General features: G+C 48.9%; 2 protein-coding genes across 2 annotated transcripts; both read left to right on the top strand.

The window, feature by feature from the left end:
* The first annotated feature begins 4908 nt into the window (after positions 1 to 4908).
* On the top strand, positions 4909 to 6687 carry LOC123166953 (uncharacterized). The gene is made up of 3 exons (XM_044584775.1): positions 4909 to 5142; positions 5223 to 5601; positions 6197 to 6687. Exons 2-3 carry the CDS (start codon positions 5243 to 5245, stop codon positions 6510 to 6512), a joined length of 675 nt encoding a protein of 224 aa, XP_044440710.1. The 5' UTR covers positions 4909 to 5142; positions 5223 to 5242; the 3' UTR covers positions 6513 to 6687.
* A 1571-nt stretch (positions 6688 to 8258) lies between these two features.
* Positions 8259 to 11996, top strand: LOC123166949 (CAP-Gly domain-containing linker protein 1). Its single transcript, XM_044584771.1, has 3 exons — positions 8259 to 9584; positions 10256 to 10942; positions 11066 to 11996. The coding sequence occupies exons 1-3, from the start codon at positions 8472 to 8474 to the stop codon at positions 11651 to 11653; spliced, it is 2388 nt and encodes a 795-aa protein (XP_044440706.1). The 5' UTR covers positions 8259 to 8471; the 3' UTR covers positions 11654 to 11996.
* Positions 11997 to 12287: the final 291 nt, after the last annotated feature.

Below are 12287 nucleotides of genomic sequence, written 5' to 3'. Positions count from 1 at the left end.
TCAAGTCACTACCAAACCTCGTAGGACGACGAGGATGCGCACTACTTCAGAGTAATGCGTGATCCTGTCTTGGAAGTCATGTTGCTAGACAACAATGAACCTACGAGCTATGGAGAAGCGATGGTGGGCCCATATTCCGACGAATGGCTCGAGGCCATGAAATCCGAGATAGAATCCATGTATCAGAACAAAGCATGGACTTTGGTGGACTTGCCCGATGATCGGCAAGCCATTGAGATAAATGGATCTTTAAGAAGAAGACGGACATGGACGGTAATGTTACCGTCTATGAAGCTCGACTTGTGGCAAAGAGAATTTTCACAAGTTCAAGGAGTTGACTACGATGAGTTTTTCTCATCCGTAGCGATGCTTAGGTCCGTCGGAATCATGTTAGCATTAGCTACATTTATGAAATCTGGCAGATGGATGTCAAAACAAGTTTCCTTACCAGTTTTCGTAAGGAAAGGTTGTATGTGATACAATCAGAAAGGTTTTGTCGATCCTAAGGATGCTAAAAGGTATGCTAGCTCCAGCGATCCTTCCATGGATTAGAGCAAGCATCTCGGAGTCAGAATATACGCTTTGATGGAGTGATCAAAGTTTTTGGGTTTATACAAAGTTTGTTAGAAACTTGTATTTACAATAAAGTGAGTGGGAGCGCTACAACAATTCTGATAAGTATATGTGAATGACATATTGTTGATCCGAAATGATGTAAAATTTCTGGAAAGCATAAAGGGTTGTTTGAAAGGAGTTTTTCAAAGGAAGACCTGGATAAAGCTGCTTACATATTGGGCATCAAGATCCATAGAGATAGAGCAAGACGCCTGATGATACTTTCAAAAGACAGCACACCTTGACATGATTTTGAAAGAGTTCAAAATAGATCAGCAAAGAAGGAGTTCTTGGCTGTGTTACAAGGTGTGAGTATTGAGTGAGATTCAAGACCTGACCACAGCAGAAGATAGAGAAAAGACGAAGGTCGTCCCCTATGCTTTAGACGTAGGCTCTATAGTATGCTATGCTGTGTACCGCACATGTAGTGTGCCTTGCCATGAGTTGGTCAAGAGGGTACAATGGTGATCCGGGAAAGGATCTCATGACAGCGGTCGAACTTATCCTTAGTACCTAGTGGATTAAGGAATTTTCTCGATTATGGAGGTGGAAAGGAGTTCGTCGTAAAGGGTTACGTCGATGCGAACTTTGACACTAATCCGGATGACTCTGAGTAGTAAACCGGATTCGTATAGTAGAGCAATTGTTTGAAATGGCTCCAAATAGCGCGTGGTAGCATCCACAAGATGACATAGATATTCGTAAAGCACACGGTTCTGAAAGGTTTAGACCCGTTGACTAATAACCTCTCTCACAAGCATAACATGACCAAACCAGAACACATTGAGTGATAATCACATAGTGATGTGAACTAGATTGTTGACTCTAGTAAACTCTTTAGATGTTGGTCACATGGTGATGTGACCAGTGAGTGTTAATCACATGGTGATGTGAACTAGATTATTGACTCTAGTGCAAGTGGGAGACTGTTGGAAATATGCCCTAGAGGCAATAATAAATTGGTTATTAATATATTTCCTTATTCATGATAATCGTTTATTATCCATGCTAGAATTGTATTGATAGGAAACTCAGATACATGTGTGGATACATAGACAACACCATGTCCCTAGTAAGCCTCTAGTTGACTAGCTCGTTGATCAACGGATAGTCATGGTTTCCTGACTATGGACATTGGATGTCATTGATAACGGGATCACATCATTAGGAGAATGATGTGATGGACAAGACCCAATCCTAAGCATAGCATAAAAGATCGTGTAGTTTCGTTTGCTAGAGCTTTTCCAATGTCAAGTATCTTTTTCTTAGACCATGAGATCGTGCAACTCCCGGATACCGTAGGAGTGCTTTGGGTGTGCCAAACGTCACAACGTAACTGGGTGACTATAAAGGTGCACTACGGGTATCTCCGAAAGTGTCTGTTGGGTTGGCACGGATCAAGACTGGGATTTGTCACTCCGTGTGACGGAGAGGTATCTCTGGGCCCACTCGGTAATGCATCATCATAATGAGCTCAATGTGACTAAGGCGTTAGTCACGGGATCATGCATTGCGGTACGAGTAAAGAGACTTGCCGGTAACGAGATTGAACAAGGTATTGGGATACCGACGATCGAATCTCGGGCAAGTAACATACCGTTTGACAAAGGGAATTGCATACGGGATTGATTGAATCCTCGACACCGTGGTTCATCCGATGAGATCATCGTGGAACATGTGGGAGCCAACATGGGTATCCAGATCCCGCTGTTGGTTATTGACCGGAGAGGCGTCTCGGTCATGTCTGCATGTCTCCCGAACCCGTAGGGTCTACACACTTAAGGTTCGGTGACGCTAGGGTTGTAGAGATATATGTATGCGGAAACCCGAAAGTTGTTCGGAGTCCCGGATGAGATCCTGGACGTCACGAGAGGTTCCGGAATGGTCCGGAGGTGAAGAATTATATATAGGAAGTCAAGTTTCGGCCACTGGGAAAGTTTCGGGGGTTACCGGTATTGTACCGGGACCACCGAAAGGGTCCCGGGGGTCCACCGGGTGGGGCCACCTATCCCGGAGGGCCACGTGGGCTGAAAGTGGAAGGGAACCAGCCCCTAGTGGGCTGGGCGCCCCCCCATGGGCCTCCCCCCATGCGCCTAGGGTTGGGAACCCTAGGGTGGGGGGTTCCCCTTGCCTTGGGGGGCAAGGCAACCCTTTCCCCCCCTTGGCCGCCGCCCCCCTTGGAGATCTGATCTCCCAAGGGCTGGCGCCCCCCCAGGGGTCCTATAAATAGTGGGGGGGAGGGAGGGCAGCAACATTACAGCCTTGGGCGCCTCCCTCCTCCCCTACAACACCTCTCTCTCTCGCAGAAGCTTGGCGAAGCCCTGCCAGAGACCCGCTACATCCACCACCACGTCGTCGTGCTGCTGGATCTCCATCAACCTCTCCTTCCCCCTTGCTGGATCAAGAAGGAGGAGACGTCGCTGCACCGTACGTGTGTTGAACGCGGAGGTGCCGTCCGTTCGGCACTCGGTCATCGGTGATTTGGATCACGGCGAGTACGACTCCGTCATCCACGTTCATTGGAACGCTTCCGCTCGCGATCTACAAGGGTATGTAGATGCACTCCTTTCCCCTCGTTGCTAGTAGACTCCATAGATGCATCTTGGTGAGCGTAGGAAAATTTTAAATTATGCTACGGTTCCCAACAACACCACTCGGCCGGCGCACCCGCAGCGCCGGCATCGCCATCAACGAGGGCGGCCGGCGTGCCTCCTCCTCGTCTCCTCCGCGTTTCGTCAAGCCGAAGACGGAGCCGGGGCTCGCCGCCGTCAAGCCCGAGCCGGACCTCCCCGCCGTCAAGGAGGAGGCGCTCGACGACGACGCGGCCCTCAAATGGGCGCACGACGATTGGCTGCAGACGGAGAGGGAGCGCCAGTGCGCCGCCTTAGCGCAGTTCGCAGCTCGTCGCCGTGGCCGGGACGAGGGGGGCATCGTCGTCCTCGACGACAGCAACGACGACGACGACGCGCCGCCACTGCCGGTCCGCCATGGAGACGCCGGGCAGACGTCCAGCAGGGGCGGCCGCGCCATCAAGAAGGAGAAGACCGATGACGACGACGAGGACGGCGGCGACGTCGGCGACTTCGCCTCGCTGATCGACTTCTTCGCCACGTAGATGCCTTTTTTTAATAATTTATGTAAAAAACCGAACATGTTGAATATTAATGTCAAGTTTGCCGAATTTTAGCTGAACTTTGCTGAATTCATATTTTTTTTTAAAATAAAAAAAGCGTCTGGGGCGACTCTGGGGTGAGCGGCTGCGAACCCGCTCGCCCCCGCGCCGATTTTAGCACCGGCTCGCCCCTGGGGGCGCGTAAAATCGCCGCCTTGGGGCCAACGGCCGGAGATGCTCTTATATGGGCAAACCCATTTGCAAGCTATTTTTGCTCTCACAGTGATTCACATCATCAAGATTAGGATTTTCTTGGTCCGTTAACAACTACCCGATGAAGACACGAGAGACCTATATCATGCAACATGCATCAGTACACTATAAGAACATTTTAAATCCCATTGCATTCAGTTGTGATATCTAAACTACTATTATGTCAAGTTTTATTTTTATTTTTTAGCGCTACATAAATTTCTCACATATTTAAATCGTAAGAAATGAATTTATTATTCTATATAATACGCAAAATACTATCGAATTACGACGCAACACGCTGGATATTTCTATGAACTCGTATGCACTCTATGCTGGAGGAGTGGAGTTCTAAATTTTATTTCATAGGTATGCACTATATGTCATATATTACATGTAAGTCTTGCAAAAAACTCACGAACTACTTGCTTGTACATATCATCTAGTACAACATAAAATACACTCTTCCTAAGAAAAGGGATAAACACACCTTTTACTTGTGACTGTTTTTTTTTTTTTTTGCGGATGAGGTTCGGCGCAGCTCGTTGCCCCATGCCATAGGTGTTTACTTTTCGTGTATCGCTTTTGGATCACTAAGATTTGGGTCGCAGGCGCTTGCCTATCAAGCTTTAGGTCGTAGTTGGTTGTTTTGGTGTTGCGTGGGTCGTGCCATCTCGACGACCTAAAGATCGCTATGTTGTTTGAGTCGCATCTTCATTGACGATGTAAAGTCTAGAGTGGACGAACTGCACGCAGTTATCCGGCCGGTCGCGCGCGGCGTGGTGATGCGTGCAGTTTGATTAACAAAATGAGTAAAGTGGAGATACAACGCGTGATACATGCAAATACCCTACCGCACGTCGGCCTCGTGGAGTAGCCGTGGTACTTATCCGACACGCAAAAGTGGGCGTGCTGCGCAGGACGTACAATGTGGGGGCGTTCGTTTCCTGTCCAGCGGGACCGGCGACGCTGACTAAAGCTATATACGGACTGGACTGGTGACGGCAAAAGATTAGGCTAATGTGCTTCTACTCGCACGAGTCCCTTTCCCGGCTGGGCGAAGAACAAGTGGTGCCGCGACAGCAGCCGGTGTGCTTCCTGTTCCGCCTGGATCTGCTCATGCCGATCCCCGGAGCGACGACGCCGGAGGCGTTGGTATCTGGGTTAGTGAATCCCTTCCTATTTAGTTGTTCTTGGTCAAAAATCTAATCTAGCGAGCTCGCCCCGGTCGCCGGTGCTACAGATCGATCTTGGCTGCTAGGGATGCAGTGGCGCATGAGGCGCCGTGCGTTTTGGGCGGGGGCGGCGACGCTGTGCCCGATTCGGCCGCTGGCTCGTCCGATTCGGCCGTCGGACCGGTCTCGCCGGGCGTGCGTCAGTTGGATCAAGGGGTGGGCTTGGCTGATGGCAAGTTTTCCGGGGCGTCCTGCAACACCTTCAGCTCTGGAGGCGGTCCGTCGAGTCGGGCGGCCGCAGTGGCGCGGCGGATTCGTGCACGACATTCAGTTCTGGGGGCGTGGCGACGAGTCGCCGGCCGTCGTCTCGAGCTGCACAATGCAGTCCCTACGTCACAGCGGCCCGGCTTTGGCTAACACCACCATCCGCGTAGGCTGGAAGCGGAGGTACATGCTAATTGTGCTGTCGCCTTGGGCAAATCTGTATTTACTTGATCGCATTCGTACGAGCTGATGAGAGAAGTTTCACTAGTTTGGCCAAATTGGGGATAAAGACTGGCGCTCAATCATCCCTGGCTGAAAAGTTCTTAGTAGCTATCCTTAAGCCGTACCGCATCGTTCGTTTGGTGAAAATTATCATTGCCACTGCATAAAAAAACGGTTTAAGTTCCGTTGACAGATAATGATTGAATTGCTGCTGCTGGGAACCAGTTGAATTGTATGGATAAGTTACTTTGTCCAAAATTTTCAGTCCCTAAACTGGTTATCCATTGGCATGTTGGCATTATTGAGTGTTCAAACAATGCAAGGGGGAGGATGTACTTAGTGCAGTCCAATTCGTAGAAGTTTGGTGGCTTTTTTTCCAGCAGTCTGAATGTATGATATGGGGAAGAATAAAGTCTGAATCAATCATGCCGAAAAAGGATCCTAAATCGATTTTTGTAATTATGAACCTATGTTGCAGCAGTTTGTGGTCTTTTTATTCTGCTATCCGTGGTAGTTATTTTTCATAACTATGTTGTTTGTGCTTTTCGAAACGCAGGCCAAGAGGTCCTCGTGCGCCAGACGAGAGGGCTGTAGTAGCTGACCGTGTTCCGCCATTGGAAGCTGCTATTAGAGGATTCGCTGATAGGGGGACTGATGTGGGCGTCAACCCGGTGCTTGGCACTATTTTTGATTCGCTGGTAGAGGCGTATGAATTCTATAATCTATATTCATGGGAGGTCGGCTTTGGGATTCGTTACGGCAAGAGCAGGCAAAATGTCAATGGGACATCTAGTCCTCGTCTCGGCGCACCTCGGGCACAGGATCAATGGCAGCAGTGGCGGGGGGCTGCGGAGACGACGCGCAGAAGATGAGCTCTGGGACACCTTGGCACGGCGGCGTCGATGGATCACGGCAACTAGCTGTGCTTGTGTGCTTGTTTGAACGAGAACGTCCAAAACAATCGGTACTGGGACAACGGCTGGTGCATGGGCCTTAAATACATGCATTTGGGGTAAAGTGTTTACATTACACATTTGTTCGTCGCAACGGTAATATTGTGTCCTTCATCCTGCGCGCGCAAAGTGCTCCGCAGGTGTGCGTCAGTCGCCGGTCAGTGCGCGATACACCGAATATAGCAATACGAAACACAGCGCTCGCTTTGGCCGCTCTATACGCCAAGTAGCACTTGCAGCTGGTCCAAATCGCGAAGCAGTACCAGCCGTGGATGCGCTGCGTGCAGCCCTGCACTTCTCATGTAAAGTCGTGTTATCTTCAGTGTTATACTTCTCTTTCTAGTGAATCACACGTTGCCCCAATCCTCCCGAGCGACGGACAGATATTAAGGCCCTGTTTGTTTAATAAGTCATAGGACTTTTTTAAGTCCCAACTTATAAGTCATAAGTCCCTACCTGTTTGTTTACATCGACTTATAAGTCCCGAGTCCCTGCCTGTTTGTTTACAGGGACTTAGGCCCTGTTTGTTTAATAAGTCATAGGACTTTTTTAAGTCCCAACTTATAAGTCATAAGTCCCTACCTGTTTGTTTACATCGACTTATAAGTCCCGAGTCCCTGCCTGTTTGTTTACAGGGATTTATAAGTTGATAAAACACTTGTTCACATAACCCTTTTTCATACAAACGAATTACAGAATAGTGACAACCGAAATAACACTTGTTCATACAAACGATTAACACTTGTTGACGACACACGTTGCTTCCCCGCAGCTTTTCCTCTATTGCCGGCCAATGAGGACCCATGGGCTCGACCTACACCGCGTCCGGTGACCTGCGACACGGTCCTCCCACGCCCTATCACGCCTCCCTCAACGGCAGTTGCGCCCGGGGCGACGAACGGACGCAGGTGAGAGCCGGCTCGGCCTCCCATGCTCAGAGACCGTGCTCGGCCTCCTCCGCCCTGGGGCACGGGCCTCCCACGACCAGGTCCAACCGGAGGAAGGCCATGACCGGCCGACTGGTCGAAGAGGAGTTGCTGGTACGAGCCCAACTCCGGGAAGCCGTTGACGTTGCTGTTGAGATCCAAGAAACCCATTCCCCTCCCGAGATTTGCACCGGCGGATGAGCCTTCGGATGTCTGTTGAGACAAGGGGAATTGAGAGAAGAAGGGGATCTCGTCCTCCTCATCGGCCATGGCGGCGGCGATTGAGGGTGCCGGCGGCGGCGGCGATTGGGGCGAGGCAGGGAAGGAGCGAGGCGAGGAGGAGGGGAACGAGCGGGGCGGGGTTCGTGCGGGGCGATGCGGGGTAGGTGCGTCCAGATCGATAAGTCCCAATAAGTTCCTCCCTGAGAGTCTTTTTTGATAAGTCCCAAATGACCCCAATAAGTCCCTATAAGTCCCTCCTGTTTGGTTTAGATGGGACTTATATGGACTTTTTTAAGTCCCTAAACCAATAAGTCCCTTGAAACAAACACCCTCTAAAAACCTGTGTGTGTTTTGTCTCTGTTTTTTTATCAAGTTTGGATTGCTTACCACATAGTATGTCACATGGTTGTTTATGAGTTCTTTTTGGGGATGTTGTTTATGAGTTCTTGATAACGATGATGACACACTTTGCGGTTTGAGTCGAGCCTCGGCACATGGATTGCCGTGTGGGGAGGATCATGCAATCAGCTGGCGTCTTCGTCTAATCCTCTCGCACGCGACAAAAGTTCAGCCCGAGTTTCCCCTGCATCGGAGCCAAAGCAGAGTATTATGATCCGCTAGAGTCGAGAGTCTAGAGCAGCACCCGTTAACGCACAGGTCCACTCCGCGTCCTCCCCCTCCCGCGTCCCGTCAGCCGCAGCAGATTCCCCGGGAGCTCGCCGCCGAACCGATGGCGTCGCAGGACGGCGGGTGGGGCGACGGCGGCGACTCGCTCTTCGAGGGCATGGTCCTCTTCGCCCCCGCTGACCCCGCAGCCGCCGAGGCCGAGGAGGCACCCGAACCCCCCAAGCCGCCCACGCCCCCTCCCGCCGCCGCCGCCGCCTCCGACGCCGAGTCCAGCGCCACTTCCCAGCCTCTGGACGAGGACCTCTTCTCCGATCTCACCCTGCTCGCCCCTCAGCCTCCACTAGACCAGGACCAACACCCCCAGCCCCAAGCCCAAGATCAGAACCACCGCCCCGCCTCGCCAGTCGCGGTCACGCCTCCCCCCGCCGCCGCTGCCCTCTCGCGCCAGCCGTCCTCCTCGTCGCTCCGGAAGAAGAAGAGGGCCGTGCGCATCGGGTACGGCCGCTCGCCTCAAACCGCCCCCGCTCTGCCGCCTACCGTGCCAATCGCTAACACCGCCGCCCCCGCCGCCGCCGCTGCTACGGCTACTGTACTTCGTACTACCAGTAGTAGTAGTAGCCTCTCCGATGCTTCTACATATGACGCTATTCCCCCTATCCCCATCCAGTACCTTGACCAACTAGGCAATGACGATGAGAGAGATGCAGCTGTGGTGGATCCGGATGCCAATTCTCTGGATGCAATCAGCGTCAATTCTTTGGATGCGAAACAGGAGGCGAAAGAAGAAGATGGTGGCAAGGATGCTGGAGAGGCTGTAGTTGCAGTAGTGGGGATCGAGGAGAGGTTGGCTCTTCTTAGATCTCAAATATCTAGTAAGCTTGATTCAATCCAGCAGAGCGCCGCTGCTGTCGCAGCCAAGAGGAGGCAGCTGGCGGGTAGGCAGAGGAAGGTTGCAGAGGATGTCGGTTCGGCGGCATCCAGGCACAAGGATTTGGAGAGGGAGCTGGAGGAGGCATGCGAAGCCGAGGATTTTGAGAGGGCCGAGAGGATCAGTGACTCCCTTGCCGCTCTGGAGAAGGACAAAGATCGGTTGTTGACTGCGCTGCGTGATGCGGAGCTTGATTATGATTCGGTGGATTTGGAGTTGCAGGATGTGCTTGAGTCCCGCATAGCCGTGGAGGAGGAAGCTGCTGCCCTTCTTGAGCAGTTTGCAAAGGTAAATCAGCTGTGCGTTCTTTTACTCAGCTTGCATAAAACTGTAATGTCAATGTTAGATGTACTTCCTTGAATTCAGGCATCCTTTTAAATAACACTTTGACATAAATAGGCTTTCATTGCATCAACCCTAGTCTTTCTAGAGAGCTACTCAAACATGTTTTTACACTAAGTATCTACTGATATTTTTTTTATTGGATAACATTAGTGGGACTACTATGCTTATATAATGTCTGATTTGATGATATCGTAATACATGTATTGTGTTGATGGCACTATTACAGTCCATTGGCATAATACTCCAATGTAATAATAAGTATCTAAAAGGTACTGAAATGTTCGAACAGCATGAAAGTTGTGAAAGAGAAGGATGATTTGAAGTTTTAGACTAACCCAAACGAATAAATTTTAGCAGTTCTATATGATTACGAAGGACACCAGTGTCCATGTTTACCTGAACCAGAGAATGGTTTGTCTGTTAAGAGTTATTCCCCTTATGAAATTTACTGGCAACTATATGATATCTACCTGAATACAGTGATAGTTAAATAGATGTAGTAATCTATGTTGCGACAATTTTTGACAACAACTAATTATGAACCTCTAAAGGATTCACTACATTTCAGTTTCTGTTCTTCTAGCTCATTAATATTCAAGCTCTGTCTTTCTTAGGATGCCACTGAGCATGCTGATTCTGTAAGCAAACAAGCAGAAGAAATGTCGTCGAAAGAAATAGAAGGGTGGCAAACATCAATGGAGTTACTACAAATAAAGAAGCTAGAGACGGAGGTTGAAACAGAATTGGTTTTAGCAGCACGTTCAGGGCTAGAAGGTTCAGTAGAGCATTTAATTGAAGACGATAAGAGAGAAAAGGACATTCTAAGTAAGAAAGGAGAAACCCTTGCAGTGGAATTAGCTGAGCTCCTGGAGTTGGTGAGGTTGAAAGAAGCAGAGATAGCTGAAAACAATGCTCAGATGCAGGAGGTTCAAGAAAGGATCGGTGCGGTGGTCTCCAGATTTCATGGCTCCCAGTCAGATATTGACATGAAGATCAATTCCTTGCAGGAATCCCAAACTAAAATTGATCAAGATACTGAGGCACTTGCCTTAAAAAAGAATGAAATCGACAACTGTATCTCTTCAGCAGAGCAGAAAGACTCAGACTTACGGGAAATCATCAATGCTTGTTCTGCTGAAGCAAAAGCTTGCCAACAATCAGTTGAAATCAGAAGGAAGCTTGCATCATCAATCTTGAAGTCAAGGCAGGATAGAATTGGGTTATTAAAAATGGAGGAGGAAATTTCGCAAGACATCCAAATGCTCAGGCAACAAACAACTGATGCTAGAACTAGTCTTCAGGTACAACATCTATTCTTTAAATGATTTCTTTTTGCTGATAAAGAACATTGGGTATATACTGAGATATTTTTCGGTGCTGATAAGATCCTCATTCTGAATATTTCTTAATTGATGGGTCTGCAGGAGATATCTTCAAAGAGAGCAGGCATACAGCAAGAGATGGCTACATGTAAGCAGAAGCTGAGCTTTATTGACAAAAGAGGCCCTGAACTAGAGGCTGAAAAGAAGGTTGCTGCTGCTGCAAGGAACTTTAAGGAAGCAGGGAGAATAGCTGCAGAGGCAAAAACACTGAATTCTGAGAAGGAAGAACTGCGTGCTAAATTGGAGAAAGCTGGTACTGATCTGGAGGTTATAGAAAAGGATATCGCAGCAACCACTGACAAGATACAGGAATGCGAAGGGCTTATTGTGCTCAAAGAACAAGAGTCAGCCATGGCAAGTTACAAAAGGCTCCGTCTGGACTCCTCTGCTGCTAGAGCAGAATTGACTGCTGCAACTGAAACAGATGACGGTGAGGAAGTGGAGATATTACGCAAAGAAGCTGAAGCCGCGGAATCTAAAGCGCTGGAACTCAAAACATTGTATAACCTCCAACCGGATAGCGACGAATATATATTTCAGCCTGTAGTTCCTATAGCATTCATAACGAATTCAACATGGCAGCACTTGGCAGAGATGGCATCTTCTTTTGGCCTCTCCCCTGAGACATGAATTGGATAGTGGACTTTTAGACATGGCTGTGCTTTGGTACACTTGGTAAAGTTTTGCCCCGTAGCAGAACCCTCCTCCCGGCGAATATGCCTACCTCATTGTTCCTCTAAGCTATCGGCATCTGGGATCTACTCCAAACAGGAGTAGTGTAAATTGAGTGTATACCACCTGTTTTGCATACTCTGAACTCTGAGGAATTTTCTTCCTCCCTCATTTTTGTGTACATTAAGACTGTAATTCTTTTGTTGTGCTGGTTTTTGATTGATTTACAGCGACGGGTTATCAGTCAAAATGTAATCAGAATAATATATCCATGAATAAAGCTTCTTCTGCTTTGCCATCACATCTTGCAGAAATTGGATGAGCAAACTGTTACAAATAAATCAGTGGATGTATATTCTTTTTGGCAAGACTTTTGGTAAAGCTGTACCTCAGTAGACTGGTTTCTGGTGTTCTTTTATATATTTTTGACAGCAGGTTTTCCTGGGCTTTTAAAATGCGATCTTGTGTAATGTACTATGACCAAGCACTGGAGCGTGGAAGCTGTGAACCTCCTAACCTACTCTCTACCTGCCAAACAGAATCACCAAAAGGGGGTGACATACCAGTATGCCTTTCTGCTTGTTCTACTTGT

The sequence above is a fragment of the Triticum aestivum genome, chromosome 7D, assembly GCF_018294505.1.
Source record: "Triticum aestivum cultivar Chinese Spring chromosome 7D, IWGSC CS RefSeq v2.1, whole genome shotgun sequence".
NCBI classification, from domain to species: domain Eukaryota; kingdom Viridiplantae; phylum Streptophyta; class Magnoliopsida; order Poales; family Poaceae; genus Triticum; species Triticum aestivum.
Note: the sequence above shows the minus strand (reverse complement) of the source record. Positions and strands in the feature narration are given on the sequence as shown.

Bases quoted from the DNA above. Each gene is read 5' to 3' on its own strand.
- LOC123166953 (XM_044584775.1), top strand. From the start codon at position 5,243: ATGCAGTGGCGCATGAGGCGCCGTGCGTTTTGGGCGGGGGCGGCGACG. The intron at 5,602-6,196 runs GTACATGCTAAT...TTCGAAACGCAG, and splicing joins CGCGTAGGCTGGAAGCGGAG to GCCAAGAGGTCCTCGTGCGC.
- LOC123166949 (XM_044584771.1), top strand. From the start codon at position 8,472: ATGGCGTCGCAGGACGGCGGGTGGGGCGACGGCGGCGACTCGCTCTTC. The intron at 9,585-10,255 runs GTAAATCAGCTG...TGTCTTTCTTAG, and splicing joins TTCTTGAGCAGTTTGCAAAG to GATGCCACTGAGCATGCTGA. The intron at 10,943-11,065 runs GTACAACATCTA...ATGGGTCTGCAG, and splicing joins ATGCTAGAACTAGTCTTCAG to GAGATATCTTCAAAGAGAGC.